Consider the following 19,370-nt stretch of genomic DNA (forward strand, 5'->3'; position numbering starts at 1 on the left):
GCTAAGGAAGACATCCTTGACATGACCCTGTCTATGTCTTCACTGGACCATTCTTTGGAACAGGGTATGACTTTAGTAGTGACTTTAGTAGGCAACTTAGGGGACTCAAGGGTACCCTTGCTGGATGTTGATGTCCCAGTAGATTTGTGTTTGTCTGTCTGCTTAGGGTGGAAGGATGGTCTTACAGGAGTGGAAGGCTGTGCTTGCCGCTGTTTCCCCCCCTCCCCATGCGTGGAAAAATTTTTTCCCTGCCCCTTGGAGGCCCCAGAGACTTTCGACGGCTGTCGTCGAGGGTCTGGGGAGGTATCTGTGTGTTTCGAGCGTGGGGCCTCGCTGGTGTTAACTGCGGCCTCGGTCTCCTGGAGCGCGGCCTGGGGGTGGAAGTCGTCTTCGTCTTCTGACGATCGAACTTCCGTTAATCTAGGGAGCGAGGCACTCTTGGCAAGAGTGGATGATTGCCTTGCGTTATGAGGCGATCTCGATCGAGAGCGCCCAGAGGACACCGAGTCGGACCGTTCTATCTGTGCCTCTTTCCGAGAAGTCGACGTCGTCGAGATTCGGTTGGACTTAGTGTGCTTAGTGTGTGTAGGGTGTGTAGCGCTTGCGTCGTCGGGGGTCTTCCCCATAGCCGTCCTGCCGGACAACCTTCCGAGGTCGGGGACCTGCGCTCGGCAGTCTTTTGACGCCGTAATGCCCTCGCCGTCCGAAAGTACGGCGTCGCTGCCATCGCTGAAGGCGCCCTCCGCTGCCATGGCCGCCTGCCTGGCGTGGTGGGCCCAACGCTTTGTCGAACGGTCCTTAAGTGTCTTAGGCTTAAACCTACTACACGCTCTGCAGTTCGCTTCGGGGTGATCCCTCGGCAAGCAGAGATTGCACGTGGCGTGCCTATCGACCCAAGGGTATTTGCGGTTGCACTTGGGGCAGAATGGGTACCCTCCATACGCACCTTGAGGCAGCGGGCTGGTAAGTGTAGGAAATATATAAGGAGTGAAGAGCATGTAACACCCCCCACTCTCCCTACTTGCAGGGCCGAGGCCAGCGGCATACTAGGCCCGGGCCGAGGCCAGCGGCCTTCCGAGGCCCAGATCCGTCGTGCAGCAGCCGACGGTCGATGTCTTCTCCAGCCGTCGTCGAGTGTCGACGTTGGGGTGGGGAAGGATGTTAATAAATAATTTTAAACTTCAATAATAAGCAAAAGTATGGCTAAGGCCAGGGGACTCCGCAAGATGCTTCCGACCAGTATGGCGGAAAAAAACAATCTGAGGATCCTAGACGCGTGAGGGATCTTGGGTACAGTGGACGTCACACTAGGGATAGTATTACTGGCACGCCTGTGTCGACGCCCATTTTCGAGTTTCGAAAAACAAACTGTAATACTCTGCAGCTTCCACTAGATGTCGGCCTATGCACAGCATGTGATCTAAGCAGATTCCACAAGCCTCAGAAATATATATACATTATGGCAGTTACTAGTAAATCACAATGTTTGACACATCTAGATTTTTGCCAAATTTGACGAGCAAACAAAGGGTATTGCAAAGGGAAATTGCCACATGTCTGCTCCAGGCCCCTAAACAAATCCTTAGAGAGAGGCTAGATTTGGGAGGAGAGAGAAGGGTAACTGTCCCATCCTGTTTGTGAGAACTCTTGCAGGGTACTCCCCAAGATTGTAAACTTGATGGTGTCATCACTGCTATATAAAGTGGATGCATTATGAGTAACGAAAAAGAGCTCCTAAAATTATCATTGTGGCAGAGCTGTTGAAACTTACCAGATGACAGCCGCAAGGAATTACCAAAGGAGATTGCATATGGGTGGAGCTATCTATTGCTAGGGAGGCCTACAAAAGCTGACTGGACTCTATGGTCAAGAGCTGGAGACCATGCTTGAGAGTGGAATGACCAGACCCATGCTAGCCTTTTAAGTGCGCAGCAAAACCAAAATTGCATAGTATTGCATACATAATTGTTTTGGTGTATTGATCAGTTTAATTATTTCTTGAAGTGAAATTTGTATAAAATAAAGAATTTTGCTATGGGTTCTTTTCAACCCACTTGTGCGATTTATTTTTGTTGAGAGAAGTTTATTGTGTTGTGCCACAGATAAAGTGGTGTTTTACATTTTGGTACAATTTTTTTTAACATGTAATTCAAATAAATATAAATATATTTCCTGTACACCGGCCTGGTTCTTGCTCATTGGTAGCTCAGGCGGAGGGATCCAAGGGGTATCAGATGAATTGTAGATAGGGCTGAATAAAACAACTGGCATTAACCGTTTATTGTGTCACATTTAACTTGTGGAGGGAAGGAACTCCCTGTGCTGAGGGTGGCCTCTCAAACGTTATGAATTGGGGGCTCATGGCCAGGATATGGCTGGCTACTTCTGACTCATGACAAGTGCATTGTGACAGACCAGTTTGATGCAAGTGCATTAAGGTGGAGGTAAAGTCATCTTTTTTTGTTAAAGTGCTGTGAGGACCTGAACCCTGAGTTCGGGGGTGGTGTATAGAAGATAAATTCAAATTGAGCAAGAATTGATTTTGATTTGGCATTGTGAGTGGATATTAAGCTGGAAAAGGTTGATTGTGCCCCTGCGCAAAGGAAAATCTACAAAAACTGCAAAAAAGGCCTGTTTTAAAAATGAATACAATTGAATTAGGTGATGCCAGGAGACATTTCCTTGCTAAACTGTTCATTCGTTGTGAGTGGACATAGGCGGGTGAAGGGAGCTGGCAAGATAAAATGACGCAAGATGTTACATCAGGAGGAATTGGCATTTGGTGTCAAGGTGGGATATGGCACAAAGCATTAGAGGCATTTTATATGACCCGAAATTAAGAACTGAGCCAGATGGCTCAGCTCACAGCTTATCTCTACTTCCACTTGCAGTTAGTGGAAGAGCGAGTGCAGAAGAGTGAGGCCTGTGCGCAGAGTCAGACAGATTCCAAATGAGGGGCAGAAAAAACTTAAACTGATAGAAGATCAAACACAGCAGAACCATATTTTCGAGTTAAAACAAGGAAACCTCATGGAACTAAAAAATGAGTTAAAAACCCCGCAGCAAGAGAGTGCAGAGCGTGGAAAACAGTTTTCTGCACTGCAAAATGTACATAAAGCATGTGAAAAATTGGAGCATGCTGCAACATAAGGTAAATTATCAGACTATTTAGACTGTAGGTGACATTATGGTCTTTCAATTACAAATAAAGGAGTTAAAAATGAAAACAGTCAGTTATTTATAAAAGGGGTTGATTCGTAAAATGACTGATCAGATATATCAGCAGGTACATACTTTAAAACAACAAAAAAATTCAACTGGTGAAGGAAAAAGACCTCTTGAACCAGGAGAATAGTGTCCTTGCACAGGAGGTGCACCAGTTGAAAATTCATATAGGAAAGAGTCAGTCAGTTTCTCAGGAACAGGCAAGAAAATGAACACATGGAGCGTTTGAGGCAAGCAGAAGCCGACCTCTTACAGGTAGCTCCGGGCAGAAATGCGCAAGCAAATGATTGGTATTTTGAAAGCCAACCACTTTGAATATGCGCACACAATGCAGGCCGCACAAAACGAAAATGAATCAAGTCAGAATGCAATCAATGCAGTCAAGGAATTAAAACATCCATTAATGGCCCAGAGTAAATCAGGCCCTGGTCTCCGAGTTAAAAAGCCAGCTCTCTGAACACCATAAGGAAATAAGGACAGAGAGAAGCAGGTGTGAGGGTTTGGCAAATGAAATTGAAAATTACAAACATACATTGAGGTACCCTGACCAATCAGGATATGGGAAAGTGCCCTCTGATCCAGTGGTAATGCAATCCACATCAGGAACATCATGTCTGTTAACTACAACTGGGCCTAAATGTATCTACAGAGAGAGTGACCATGAGAGTTCAATTTTGCTCAGGTGACAGGAGTCCAGACACTGTGGTTCTGGGAGATATTCCCAGTCTCAGATATAGGGAGCGCATAAAAGACAGGGAAGGGAGTACTATTAGCAGTTATGAGTCAGAAGGTAAATGGACTCCATTGCAGAAGAAGAAAAAGACAGGGAAACAGAGCCAGGGTTTTGTGAAAGACCCAATAAGTCAAATCAAGGGTTCCATGTGTTAATATCCCCGCACAAATAATCACCATACAAAAATATTGCCATATTTTTGCAGCGATATTAAGGCATGGAACCTGTGGGGGACACCCCTGCAACCCCTGCTCCAAAAATGATCCCCCCCCAAAAATATTGCCTATGGCTGTTCCAAATGACCATATATACGGCGATATTTTTGGTGGGGATAATATGTAGTCATACCAAATCAAGGCCATAGAGCGCTTTCTGACCCCATGGAACAAGATTTCCAAGTATTTGGTATGGGAGCACCTGGAACTTTATGAGCAGATGATGGCATCATTCCATATCAGAAATTATGTGAATTGTATAGCATTCGCTAAATGGACTTTCTCACCAGAGTACTTCCGTTTCTTTGCAGGACTGGAGGATCAGGATCATTATAAATGGTCCACCTATAAAGCGGCCATTTTAAAACATTTCACCTCACACAGAAACCCACAGGAGGCCTGTAAGGCTGCATTTAATTTGCAATGTGGGGAGGGATCAGGTGCTTATGAAGTTTGTGCAGGAGTTGAAGCAGGCATTTGCTAAAACTTCCCGGTGGGTGAACACAAACAGTAGTGAGTTCATAACTACATATTTCCATGATCTCCTCAAATATATCATGATTTCCATAGGACCCTGGATTGGGTGATTGAAAAGACCACCAGGATCTATGAGGTCCAGAAGCCCACGGAGAGTAAAAACGCCCCCAAACCAGCTAACACCCCTGCTGCTGTGAAGGTGTCAGCGGTAAAAACGACTCCTTCATTGGATCTGGAGATGGGGGTGGCCTAAAAGTAACCCTCCTGCTAGTGATCCGTCATCCACGTGGCCAGGACTCGGTCATCGCTATTGGATCCAGTTCCTGGCGGTGGACCAGTGAGGGTGGATCACCTGGATGGGGGGTCCTTAGTGAGTGGGACGGCGATGGGTAAGACGCAGTATTCCCCTTCTTATAACACTTTTTCCCCATCCTACCCTGTAGGAAATTCAAACACTGTACCGCCCCTTTTCTAACTCTAAAACTTTCACACATCATGAAAGACGACAGACAAACACCAGAGCCGTTTACCTAATGTGTCCCAACGCAAGGGTCAGGCAAAGTCAGGCAATTGATCTGAATCACACACCTGACTGACCTTTCCCTTTCCCACAGGGATAAAAGGTGGAGCAAGAGAGCACAAGAAGAGCAAGGCATACCACACGAGGAGACGGCTACCCAGGCAGAGCAGTTCAAGAGGAGGAGAAAGAAGGCGCAAACCGAGAGGGTGATAAGGAGAGAAGCGCTTTCAGACCAAGGCCTGTGAGACCTCTGTGGAACGAATTGTAAGACCGCGAACAACAGCCCAAGTGTGTTGCAGTAGATGTCAACAGTACATGGAGCGTGCCTAGGCTGATAAGCAGGACAGAGGAAGACGCCTGCTACCGTGATACCACCCTTGACTCCTGATACAAAGAAAGCCAAGCGGTTCATCACAGCCGGTGGGTCGAGGGTGGGACCGATAAAGAAACCGAACTGTGTTGAACAAAAGTAGCAAACAGCTGATTGTAGAATGTACAAAGAACTGTTGATGTAAAAGGGGAAAGCCAGCTGCAGATGAGCCAGGCACCACATGGGTGCTCACTCAAGAAACCTTGGACGATTACCAATTGTTGAAACTACTATTACCAGAAGGCCTTGTGAAAGGCGAGAAGAGGGTCAAAGTGGTCATGATGGGGGTCTAGTAAAATCCTCTGTACAGTCGAAAGGCTTTGACCGGCAGATGATCGTGAATACGGAAAGTGAGTCCCACATCATAAGAAAGTAGAAGGAACTGTGAAATTGGCAAAAGTGAACCCCGAAGGAGGGATGCTGATGAAAAGGGGCAAATTCTTAAGTCCCAAAAGGAACAGTGTGTTGACTAGAATGAAACCGGCAGAGGGTGGTCCACATTGAATTAATACTAGTGAAACACAGGGGAAAATATCCTGCTTGATAAGAAGGAAGGAAAGCACTGTGGGGCAAGAGTGAACACGGACGGACATCCAACAGTGTGTTTAAAAAGACATTAAGACCTGTGAAGTACAACAGGTGTAGGTGTTTGTGAAAGTTATTTATACAACAAGGAAAAATGTTAAAAAAAACCTAATCTGGTGAGTCACTCATCTATCTAAGATGTGTATAGAAAACACCTAAAATCATTGGTCCTAAAATAATGGACTTGGTACACAATATGCATTAATACATTTGACCATTTTAATTATCGTTATCAGAATTAATAAAACTCTACTAAAACATTTTTCTAAAACACAATAACCCAAGATTTGACCCACATGGTGGGTATAACATCAACCTATTGGGATAAATTACACTGACATTTCACAACATGCATCGAATCAACAGAGACGCAACAATTACGACATATTATGCATTTGAAGAAAGTGTCAATGTACATAAAACAATATTCCGACATGTTTCAGTTCTTAACAGCTTCTTAATTCATGAACTTTCTTCAGGGGAACCCTTTACACAACAGTTTTCACCACCATGTAATCCCAGGTTATGATACGGCAATCCAAGGGGTAAAGCCACCTACATAGGACAAAAATAAACACCAACATGGACAGTGAGTGAAGTTCTTAAATTAACTCCAAACAACCTCTAGATCACCCCGTAATGGTGTCTACAAGGAGAAGGGTCCAGGTCACAACTGGGCATGTCCTTAAAGAGAAAAGCTTCTATACCTCTTAATGGGATTTCAGTAGCACTACTTTTGAAGTCCAAACAATAGTAGGAAAACTTCTTAAGTCAAGTTTTATGTTATTACAATGAGTTCACCAAGTAACCCTTTGGTTCAAAGATATGTACAGACAAAAAGTAATAAACAGGAAACACAAATCCAAAAGTATAACACATTACAAGGTATACAACTAGTGGAACAATACCACCAAGCCCATCACCACTTCACACCATTAACCTTTCAATACAACATGAGGTGTCATAGCCATCACCTTATATACTGTGCACTGACAATAGGTGCAAGTACCTTTTTCACGTTGTGGCAGCTGGTATAATTCCACAGCTCTTCAACGTCACTCTACACAAAGAGAGATCAACAACGGTCTTTAGTAACTCTATAAAGGCAAACCGTAACATTTATTAATACTCTACAACTCTAAAACCCGAAGGGCAACAGTCTTACACTGAATGGGGTCCGCTTACCTTTATGTTCAAGGAATTAAGACCTCCTGAGCACGGATCCGACTTGTATCTTCCACCGAGGAACGTTATCGTACACCGCCATAGACAACGCGGCATAGTATATTTCCCAAATAATGGAAATAAACAAAGGGCTAGCAGTGCCTCGTCTTCGGGGTCATGGAAATAGAAGTAGTCTACCAGAACTCTGTTTGCCTATATTCAATTAGCCCATTCATAACGCTGCTGACGTACTACTGCACATTTCAAAGATGAATAAAAATAAATACCTAGTGCCACGTATGTAAATCCTGAAACAGGTCAAGGTGCGGAAATATGCACAACACCAACAAACCACGGAGGTAAAAAGGGAACGCCATATTGGAACGGGCAAAAGAGATATGCCGTAAACGACACCCATGATTACTCTACGATTGCATAGTGGTGAAAAGATATCTACAAGTGCATCCACGCTATACATATAGTTTCTAAACACCTTCAAATTAATTGTATTATTGTGACAAACAGCGATGTACAAATTCATGCCAAATTTTGTCAAGGACTTCAGAAATCAAGCATTGAGGCGGCAGGGCCCCCACACTTAACAATTGAGAAAGCATAGAGAGATGAATAAGCATACTATACATTGTTCCATTATTTTCCTCCTGCCACAGCAAAACCTATATTTATGTAAGGCCTTTTTCAACTACATGCTCATTCTGGTTTGAAATCATGTATTTCCAACATACAGCTTCTAGGCCTGTGAACACCACCAATGAAAAGTAAAAGAGATGATACATTAACATGCTGCGTATAGACCAATTTTTTAACATCAGCCAACACTGAATCAAAGATATTGAACATAGGATGTGTCTGGATGGTGTAACAGTAACACTCCATATAAGAATGATAACACAAATACCATTAGACAGTTTATCGAAACCCTAGTTAGAGCTGGCACCCCATGACAAACCACTCATATGTTCACATGGTGCCATTCCACCTCCTCATTCAGAGCACTAATGTGGCTCTGGCATTTATAGATCATCTTTTGTTCAAAATTTAAGAGTCTCCGGTCTATCTCTTATTTGTTGGAGCCATGTTGGAGCCAGTCTTTTTTAAAATGACCCATCTGAACTCCTCATATGTGAGTTTCATTTCTATGAAGTGTTTTACCATGGGGGCTGCAATAACTTTGTTTTTGATACAGCTCCGATGTTCAGTCATATGTGTCTTCACCATCCTATTAGTTTTCCCAATATACTGTAGACCACATGGGCATGTTATCAGATGAACTACATTTTCTGAATTGCAATTGGTCATTTCATTGAGTACCCAAGTGCAAGATTGATTTAGCTTAATCTGTTTGGTCTCTTTTGTCTGGCAGCACATAACACAATTCCCACATGGAAAATGACCCTTGATTACTGGAAGACCCCATTACGTGGTCTGTCTCTGTGCTGTTTGTTTCACCGTTATGTCATTTCTATTGAGCATATTTCTTATGTTTTGACTCTTCCTAAAAGCTATCAAAGGAGGAGGATTGGCACCATCTCTGTACACCTTTTTCCAAGCCTTCTTTACAATTCCCTTTATTTTGTAGGATAGATTAGAGAAGGTATTTAGAAACACAATACCAGTTCTTTTTATTTTCTCTTCCCTTCTTTTCCAACAATTCCTCCCGATTATTATTGAAGGCTCGTTTGGACGATTGTTTAACCAACTTTGCTGGATAGCCTTTGGGCAAAAGTTTGTTGGACAACAACGCAGCACTTTCACTAAAGTTCTCCTTCAGGCAGCTGTTTCTCTTAAGCCTCAAGAATTGGCCAAAGGGGAGGTTGTTTTTGATGTGATTGGCATGGTGACTGGTGCAATGCAAAAGAGCATTCTTGTCTGTTACTTTGCTGTACGGTTTGACTTTCAAGGAACCCATATGGTTAAAAATGGCAATATCCAGGAAGTTTATTTCCTGCTTGTTGATTTCTTGTATGAATTTTAAGTAAGGATTAAATTAATTCAACCAATCAACAAAAGAATTTGCCTCCTCTATTGTGCCGTGCCACAGAATACAAATGTCGTCTATATAACGAAACCACTTTAGTAGGTTTCATTTGAATGGATTAGTGTCAATATACACAAACATTTTCTCAAAATACCCGACATACAAATTCGCTAGATTAGGTGCCATAGCAGCACCCATGGCAGTACCCTCTGTTTGTTGGTAAAAAGTGCCTTGGAATTGAAAAATGTTTTTAGTTGGGGCAAACTCTGCACACCACATGATAAAACCATTACTCACAGGGTGGCCATCTTCTCTACTATTTAGAATTTCTTCGATGACAGCCAAGGTAGCTCTCAGCAGAATAACTGTATACAGTGATTGAATGTCTAGACTAAACAACGTTTTGCCTACTACAAAAAGGAAGGTTCTCCATCTTATTGACAGCATCTGTGGTGTCTCTCAAGTAACTGTCCATCTTCAAGACTTAGGGTCCCAAATAGAAATCCACAAATTTGGATAGTGGTTCCAGAATCAAACTTTGTGTTTGTGAAAGACCAGAGGAATTAGATTGTCCCCCTTGGCCGTCGGGTCTGAGCCCGGCAGAAGGAGAACCCGAAAGAAAGGCCTGAGCCCGATCGAGAAAGGCCAGAAAGACCAGGGGAAGCGGACTGTCCCCCTTGGCACTCAGCAAACGGAAGAGTGAGGAAAGCAAGCCAGAGTGAACCTTACAGGAGGGAGGCTGAAATTCGAGAAGGGACTGTGCCCGGAAGAGGGGGGGCACAAGGGTGAAGAATCGTCACCCCAAGTGCAATCCGAAATAACTTTTTGTTTGATTATTTGAACTATCAGATCCTCGGAAGCAGGAGAGACAACCTCCAAAGATCCTGCTATTGATAGGAACTGTTTGAGGGGTCTGAGCCTGGTAGAAGGGAACCATGGGTAGAATCAGCACCCAACGTGCAAGCAGAAAGGAGCCTTTTTTGTTTGTTATTTTGAACACATCGGACCCACCGAAAGCAGGAGACTTGGCCATCGAGGGTTCTGATAGCTGATAACGGAACGTTTGTCTCTTGCTGGGAAAGCTGGAGCGTATGCTGTTCTCCAGAGTCCCGCCTTGTCCCGTGCTTAAAACGTGGGGAAGGGAGACCACGACTACTGTATCTTGATGAACAAGTTAATTACCATATCTGCTAACAATCTTTCGATGGGATGTTCCTCCGACGTATTCCACGTCTATGACAGGTAATGTTCACAGCTGTACTGCTTCGTATAATTTTCGGCAGTGGGCGTCCTGCATCGATGGCAGCGATCCGCTGTCCCTGGAGGGCCTCTGTCGAAGGGTCGACGTCACCGGATGTTATATATGGGACGCACGGCGCCCGTAGCCTCAGCTATAGTTTTTTCCCAGAACGTGTGGCACCAATCTCTTGCCAGTATGACTGCAGAAAGCCTTGTGGAAACATAAGCTGCAATTGCATAGGAAATTCAGTAGAGGGACAGGCTGGGAGGGCGATCTGGAATACGTCGGAGGAACATCCCATCGAAATAACGTTACCAGATATGGTAAGTAACTTGTTATTCGAGGGGATTGTGTCCTACCATTTTCCACATCTATAACAGACTCCCAAAGCAGTACCAACATATGGAGGTGGGAAAAGAATTTACAATTTTAGAATGCCCAATCAAATGGCTGAATAGAGGACTGCCTTGCCAAAGGCCAAATCCTGCCCATGGATGTAGTCCAAGGAATAGTGTCTCACAAAAGTATGGACAGAGGCCCATGTGGCTGCTTCGCAAATACTGCGAATAGGAACGCCCCTCTGTAGGGCAGTGGAGGCAGCCACACCCCTAGTAGAGCGAGCCCATAAGTATACTGGAGGGCCCTTTCCCGCTAAACGGTAACACTCAGAGATAGTCAAAATGATCCATCTGGACAAGGTCTGTTTGGAAACAGACTGACCCAAGCGCCTTCCAGCATAACCAACAAAGAGCTGATTGTCCACTCTGACCCGGGCCATCCGTGAGAGATAGAAACTCAAAGCTCTCCTAGGATCCAACCTATGGAGCCTCTCCTTTTCCTTACTAGGATGTGTGTTTGGCAGAATCTTGTGAAGTGCCCTTAGGGACCACTACACACAATTAAGACTACAGGTGGTGATGCAAGTTTTACCTTTGGTACAAGCCCGCACTACTATGTCAAAGTGGTAGCATTGGCGGAGCAGCCAGGCTTATCTCAAGAGTATATGAGCAGTAGCAGAGATTACACAAAGGGACCACAATTACTGTGACTCAAGCAAACACTGACTCAAGGTTTCAGGTAGAAAAATAGAAGTACATTTATTTTTAAACCATTCTTTATAAACACAACACTTCTATCAAACTTCAATAAAAACCACACGTTAAATATACTACAACTAACCAATTCACTTTGTACAGTAAGTCTCAAGGTAAATACCCTGTCTTAGAATGAACCGGTGTTAGGCACAAAAACACGTTACTGCGAATACGATTGCAATCACTTTTTGACAGTTCAGTCTACTAAACAAACACGTATCCGTGACATGAAATGCTACCGGGACAAAAACACACTTAGCACCTGAGATACCCAGAGGGTGCTGGAGGCAAAAATCAAAGGAACTATTTTGGTTAGGCAGGCAGAATCAAACACTCAGAGACAGGAGTTCAAAAGTCAAAGGGACAGAGCCAGGGTCGAAAGACACTGGGGCCAGTTGCCGAAGATCGCACAGTCCGACAGTTCACGATTCAACGTAGCCAAAAATACTTCGATATTGTCAATATTCCGAAGCAAAAGTTATAAGAAGGAGGGAAGACAAGGGCAAGCCTTGGAGAGGAAGAAAAGGGGTTCATCCAGTTTCCTCAAGCAGAACACAGTACCTTGTTCCAATGGTGCAGCTGGTGCCCTGGCAGTTGTTCCTGTTGGTTTCCCGCAGGCCCACGATTCCTGTAGGTTTGTCAGGAAGGAGGACGTCTGAAGGGGGTCTGCACCACACAGGGACGAGGCCGGCAGCAGCGACACGGAATAAAAAAGGTGCACTCCTTAAAAACAGGAGAGGCTCTTCAGGTGGCCTTTCGGACCACTACAACAGCGTGCAGCGATTTCAACCACGGAACAGGATCCTCTGGCTGTAGAAGATGAGCTGGGTATCCCCACCAAGCTCAAGGGAAGAAGACTGCGGACTGGCTCTTCTCTGAGTCGTTGAAGGGCAGATAGCACAGGACTGCAGCAGGGCTTCACCGGGACGGGGTAGTTGCAGCAGCCGTCATTCTCTCCACTTCTCTTCGGTTACTTGTAGTTCCAGTGGCGACTCTCTGACTTCTAGCCCAAGAGACCTGCCTTTTATGCGAAAAACCCCCATTCACGCAGCCTGGCTGTCAATCCCCCAGCAGGGGGGTTGTCCAGCCCGGACAACTACCCTGACCAATCAGGACAAAGTGCGACTTGGGTTTCCTAGGTTCCCCTTTGCAGGAGGTGACTACACCCCTCCCTCACATTGAGCCCACCTAGACACCCAGGCGCCTTGAGGAGGGCTTCTGGGCAGAAGCCCGCCAAAAGACAGTGAACAAAGAAGGCGAACCTAGTTTGCCGCGTAAAGTAAAATACAAGAAGGACTTTAACAAAAAGAAATGGCGAATAATCCCAACTGGAGCCAAGAGAAAGACGATTTGGTTAAGCGGGTTTATGTTCGAGGCTAATACAATGAGGATCACGTTTATCTAATATAATCGCGGTAGAAAAGTTAGGGTAGATACCACTGCCACCAGCCAAGTCTAAATATTAAAAGAGCGAAAAAATGCTCTTGGAGGTACAGATAAAAAGGGATACGAGTTAACCCTTTCCAGTACTTCATGGAAGATGGGGTAATTGGATCTGTGGTAGATTGACTAAGTAAAGTTAATGGTAACTTTACCCTTTTCTGGGGGACAGTAGTCGCCTCAGAAATGGAGTCGAGGGAAGTCTCAAAGACAACCCTGTGCCACGGCACTGAAGGTGCTGTGTGACACACAAAAAGAAGGGGGCTACTGAAGTGGTGTACTTCAGAGTCCACAATCACAAAAACAAGTGGAAACACATAGGAAACCCAGGTAAGAGTGGGGGAAAAGCTCTCACTCTTACCAAGTAGAAAAAAATAAACTCCAGAAGTTCAGCAAAGCTGCTGGGGGAATCACTAGTTGAGGGAAATTAGCCATTAATGAGAATTCTCCCTAACAATGTGGAGGAGGATAAAAAGCCGAACAATCACCTTCTGGCTCAAATGGAATTACAACACAACCTTCGGAAGAAAAGAAGGCCGTACCCGCAGGACAATCCTGTCCTTATGGAAAACAGTAAAGGGTGGCTTGGCGGAAAGTGTCTGCCATTCACTCACTCTGCGTGCGGAAGTAACCGCAACTAAAAATACAGTTTTAAAGGCAAACAGTCGCAACAGACAAGAATGTAAGGGCTCAAACGGAGCTCCCATTAGGAACTTTAAAACCAAATACAAATCCCCAAGGAAAGGTGACGGTGGAAACACATTAGTTAGCCCTTTTAGAAATTGGGAAATCAAAGAAATCTTAAAATAAGAACATTCCTCAGACGAGCGCTTACATATAGACAGCCCTACCAGCTAACCCTTAATGGTACCCACTTGTAGGCCCTTGTGGGCTAAAGAAAGCAAAAAAGACAAAACCAAAGGAATGGAACATTGGAAAGGATCCACATTTTGTACCCTGCACCGGTCACAGAACTTTCTCCAACGGCAACGGTACAGGGATTTCGTTGCGGGCCTTCTGGCCGTAAGCAACCCCTCCATCACGTCTTCGAGGAGGTCCCAATCCTTATACCTCAACCTTTCAGATACCAAGCATGAAGGCTGAGAGAGTTGACCTCTGGATGGAGAACCCGGCCGCCCTCCCGTGAGAGCAGATCGTCTCGGTAGGGAAGAAGGCGTGGAGGGCAGATGGACATGTCTAGAAGGTCCGGGTACCACGCTCTCCTGGCCCATGCTGGAACAATGAGGATCATTCGGGAACCAGACCTCCGTAACCTCTGCAACACTTACGGAATGACGGGGACTGGAGGAAACACGTACAGCGGTGGGAAGGACCACTCCACTACGAACACGTCCCCTAAGGCTCCTCCTGGGGGAAATACCCGCAAGCAGAATCTCTTGCACTTCCGGTTGACACTGGTGGCAAAGAGATCCACTTGTGGGGTTCCCCAAAGGGCGAAGATCTCCAAAAGAACTTCCTGAGCCAGTTCCCACTCGTGAGAGACCGTGCTCTGCCTGCTCAGAGCGTCCGCCGCCGTGTTTTCGTCTCCGGCCAGATGAACTGCCGAGATTGTAAATTCCTGCTGGATGGCCCAGAACCAGAGCTACATCGCCTCCCTGCACAACGGGAGTGACTCTGCCCCCCCTTTTTGTTGAGGTAGTGCATGGCCACTGTATTGTCAGTCATAATCAGGACATTCTTCCCCTGCACAGATGGCAGAAAAGCCTTCAGGGCTAGCCCGACGGCCCTCAGCTCTAACAGATTGATGTGGCGTCTGGACTCCGACGGAGACCAACGTCCGCTGGCAGTCAACTCGTTGGCATGAGCTCCCCAACCCATGAGGGATGAGTCAGTCACAATCATCACCTTCGGCCAGGGTCGCCAAAATGGTGCTCCCTTCATCAGATTGCCTTCAACGGCCCACCATAGAAGATCCTTGGCGACCGAGGTCGGAATCTGAACGGGATCCGACATCCTGCCGGAGAACAGCAACCACTGCATCTTGAGAGCCACTGCAGAGATCTCATCCGCAGCCTGGCCTCTGGCACTAGGAAAATGCAGGATGCCATGAGGCCGAGCAACCTCCAGAACTAGAACGCCGGGAGACTCTGGGTACGTTGAAACTTGTCCACCATCTGCAGAATGTGATGAGCCCTCACCTGGGGAGGTGACACTGCCCCAGGGATGTGTCGAGCACTGCTCCGACGTATTGGAGCCGCTGGGCAGGTGTTAAATGTGACTTTTTTAAATTTAGGGAGAAGCCCAGTGTTCTGCTCACCCGACTCCCACAGGGGCGTCGGTCGGACCACGACGGCTGCGGTCTCCACCAACGTGATGCGTAGTGCAGAGATGACTGACTGGACTGGCCCTCCTAATCTTGCCTGCTTGACCCGTAGAAGTATTCTCCTGCAAGTGGAGGGATGGATTTAGCCACCCGTGGATTCAAGTGATGGAACCCCCCACAGTCCTCCCCACTTATCACCTCCGAAGTGCCCTTTCAACAATCTCACCTTATACTCTTGAAAGATGAGCTCTCCATCCTGCATGGATTGCAGGGGCGCATTGATGCCAGTTACTTCACTGGTTTGAGTTCCAGAGAGTATTGATTGAGGTTCCTGGCGAGGACCAGTAAGTATCAAGTTCATAGAGTTCAATATGTCCGATGTTCACTCTTGTGCCCCCCCCTTCCTTCCTTGTCTTGCAGCTGAGTTTGTGAGAAGATGCTCTCGTGGTAGCTGGTAGCACTCAGGTAAGAGTTTGTATTACCCGACACTGTGCGGTAAATGTTGCACATGTTTAACGTGTTGGTTTCTCTCTCTCTGCAGGTGCGGCACATGAAGATGTGGAGAGTTATAGAATAATGCCTCCGGTGGTAAATCAGGTAAGTCTGTTTTGATAAGAGTTATATTTGTTGGTTTTCTCGGCTCACCTTGTTGTTTTCTTTTGTCCCCCAGGTGCCGGAGTTCGGCGAAGAAATGATGTAGGCAGAGCCGAATCGAAATTGCTGCGAGGACTGGTGAGTATGGCGCGGCGCTGCAGCTGGAGATGCGACGCGTACTGAAATGATGGTCTTTCCAGGTCCAGAGGCGAGATGGATCTGGAATCAGGTGAGGAATTCGAAAATAGTTTATTTTCTAACCTTGTCCTTTTCTTTCCTCTTGTTTTAGGAGCTCCAGATTCGAGGCAGGCAGGCACGGTGAGCGTTACGCGCTGGATGCAGAATAACGCGAAGCGTGTGCTGCTTTTGGGCGTGGTTTAAATAGCCTCCAAAGTAGTTCCAGGTAAGAAGTTCCCCAGAATCACGCCCGAGTAAAAAATAGTCCCTGTAATAAAATAGTCCCATCCAGGCCTCACGCTGGCTTGGACTCACTTGCAGCATGGTCTGCATCAGGTAAGTAAAGTCTATGAGCCTGGCGCCTAGGGAGCCAGGACTGATTTCTATGATGAGACTGGAACTTTGCAGCTTTGGAGGTGCCTAAGGCGCCAGGACTGAACCCAAACAGCCCCCAGCTGGGGCTGTGGGGTTTTAATAAGTATCTGGATGCCTGCTCCTGTAGCTGATGGGCTTGGTCCTGATGCCCGGGGGTAGGCATCATGACACCCAGCTTTTGAAAGGAGTGGCAGATGACGGACAAATGATCCAGGGCTTGCTCGGGAGAGCGCATCCTGATCAACCAATCATCCAGGTAGGGGTAGACGTCAATCCCCCATTTCCTGAGATACGCTGCACCATCAGCTTGGTGAAGATCCTCGGGGCGGAGGTCAATCCGAACGGCAGGACCCGAAAACTGAAAATGCGAGTCGCCAACCGCGAACCTCAGGTACTCCCTGTGCTTGGGATGAATCTGCACATGAAAGTAAGCATCCTTGAGGTCCAGAGACACCAACCAATCCCAAAGTTGAAGTGCCTGGAGGACTTGAGAAAGAGTTACCATCTTGAACTTGTCCTTCCTGAGGAGCTTGTTCAACCAACGCAAGTCCCTGATGGGTCTCAATCCCCCGTCTTTTTTCGGGATCAAAAAGTGAGGTGAATACCATCCCTTGTTCCTCTCCGCTACAGGCACCAGTTCTATGGTGCCTTTCTCCAGCAGGGATAGGTTTTCCTGCGCAAGGAGCGGATCAGGACGCTTCAAAGAGAGCTTCCCCGGTGGATTGTCATTAGGCCTTTGTCGGAAGGGAAGACAGTAGCCGTGGGCTATGATCTCCAGAACCCACACATCTGAAGTAATGGCATGCCAATCTCCAAGATACTGCGTAAGTCTGCCCCAACCAGCAAACCGGAAAACCATGGGACATGGCTTCATGACTGAGCGGACGTGGCTGCGACAGTGCCTGAGGGCAAAGAGGTAACTGCCCGAGCGGCTTTGGCACCCCAAGTACCTTGCTTTCCACGCCTGATACTTCTGCAGCTTTGGAGGTCGCAACCTCTCAAGGCTCTCGTTAGCCTTGCTGCCAAACAGATGAACTCCATCAAAGGGCATGTTCAGAAGCCGGGATTGCACACCCCGACATCCGCAACCACGCAAACCTGCGTATCACGGTGCTCGCAGCCATGGACCAGCTGACACAGTCTGCTGTGTCCAAACACGACTTAACGGATTCGCACATGGCATCCTTGCCGTCTTGCACGAGGGCTAGAAAACCATCCCGTTCTTCCCCTTGCGGAATATGCTCAGCCGCCAAAGATGCACAGTTCCACAGAGTGTGTGTGAATCTCGCTAAGGCACAAGTGGAGTTGGCCGACTTCAACGCCATACACCTAGCCGGAAATACCTTCTTCGCCCAACCATCAAAGCGCTTATCGTCCCTATCAGGAGGGATGGTAGGGTACGCAGCCTGCTTCGAGGGGGCCGTAGCCGCCTGCACCACCAAACTCTCCGGAGTAGGGTGCGTTGATAAGTAGCAGGGGTCACTACTGGCTGGGCGGTATTTTTTCGGAAGCGACTTATTAACTGCCGGTAGACTCTCCGGAGCAGTCCAAGCCGCCGCCACTCTCCTTTGCAAAGCCATGTGAAATGGCAAAACCGGGTCAGTGGACGGACCTTGATCTTGGATGTCCGTCACATCATCCTGATCAAAAAGTATTCTGTCACCCTTGACATGAGACGCCTATAGGAAGAATCGGCATGCGCCCAAGGCTCAGGCCTGCCAAACCACCTCCGGGACTGACGGGGTTTCTCCATCTGACTGTGCCCAGACAAAAGGTCATCAGGGACATCGGGAGGCACAGACAAGGCCATCTCCTCAGACAGTTTCTCAACCTCTGAAATCTCAAATAGGCCTCACAGACATATTGAGAGCCTTCCTCGGAGGTTCCACAGCCCTCTGGGGCACCTCTGGCAAATCCTCCACAAACAGCGTTGAGGGAATCGGCATCGACAACTTCGAGGTAGGAGCCCTGAGAGAGTCCCTCGACAGACAAGGCACCGACAGCTTCGACCACTTCTTCGAGGCCCGAGTCCTGAGAGAGTCCTTCGAGAGACACGGCACTGATGGCGTCAACGCCTGCTTCGAAGGCTTCACAGGTTTCAGGCTATGGCGATCTCCCTTGTCCGAGCAGGACCTAGATGGCTCCCGATGATCGCGCCAACCGCCCGAGCCCAAAGGCGTGCGAGTGGGGGACCTAGCCTGTTCCCCGCTGGCTCCTTTCGAAGGCGCGGCCGGAACTGTGCCTTGTGACTCGAAAATCGCTAACATCTGCTGGCGGAATGCATTCCATTCGGCCGGCGACGAAGACTTGGAGGGACAAGTCAACCGTCTAGTGGAGTCCAACGCTGACAAGGACGGGGAAGGTGACCGGTGACGACGCTTCCTAGAATGCCATGACGAGGCAGAGGAATGGCAGGAACCACTCCTAGACCGAGACCCCCTGGATTTTCGCTGACACAAAGAGTTGCCCCTCGAGTCATCGGTCAAAAGCCCAGCGGTCTTCGATTTACAGGGCTTAAACACCCTACCTACCTACAATTTCCCCTTCTGTTCCCGCAAGGCCTTAGACATCAGGGACTGGCAATCCTCGCAGTCGTCGGTGGCGTGGCTTTCGCCAAGGCACCAGAGGCAGATGTTGTGCGGGTCCGTGATGGACATCTTCGAACCGCAGTCCCGACATTTTTTTAAAGCCCGACTTCGGGGTAGTAAAAGAGGAAGAAGACATTGCACAGGAAGAAAGAAAGATTCGGAAGCAAAAACGTTTGCAGAAAAAACCGAACTGAGCCTACGGGTGCCGTGCGTCCTATATATAACATCCGGTGACATCGACCCTCGACGGAGGCCCTCGAGGGACATTGGATCAACGCCATTGACGCAGG

The 19,370-nt window shown here is 47.2% G+C and overlaps 1 protein-coding gene across 3 annotated transcripts in view; it reads right to left on the reverse strand.

Moving 5' to 3' along the window:
• The window catches only part of LOC138511696 (general transcription factor IIH subunit 2), a 1,250,606-nt gene that overhangs the window by 178,507 nt on the left and 1,052,729 nt on the right, over positions 1-19,370 (reverse strand). Inside the window, exon 15 of one of the 3 annotated variants that reach the window (XM_069627531.1) lies at positions 7,135-7,185. The exons of the other annotated variants lie outside the window; for them this stretch is intronic. Within the exon in view, the coding sequence (XP_069483632.1) occupies positions 7,140-7,185 (46 nt within the window). The 3' untranslated portion in view covers positions 7,135-7,139. Of the gene's footprint in view, positions 1-7,134; positions 7,186-19,370 lie in introns of those variants that run through there. 3 annotated transcript variants of the gene reach the window in all.

This window comes from Ambystoma mexicanum, chromosome 6p, assembly GCF_040938575.1.
Source record: "Ambystoma mexicanum isolate Mex_15411 chromosome 6p, UKY_AmexF1_1, whole genome shotgun sequence".
NCBI lineage: Eukaryota > Metazoa > Chordata > Amphibia > Caudata > Ambystomatidae > Ambystoma > Ambystoma mexicanum.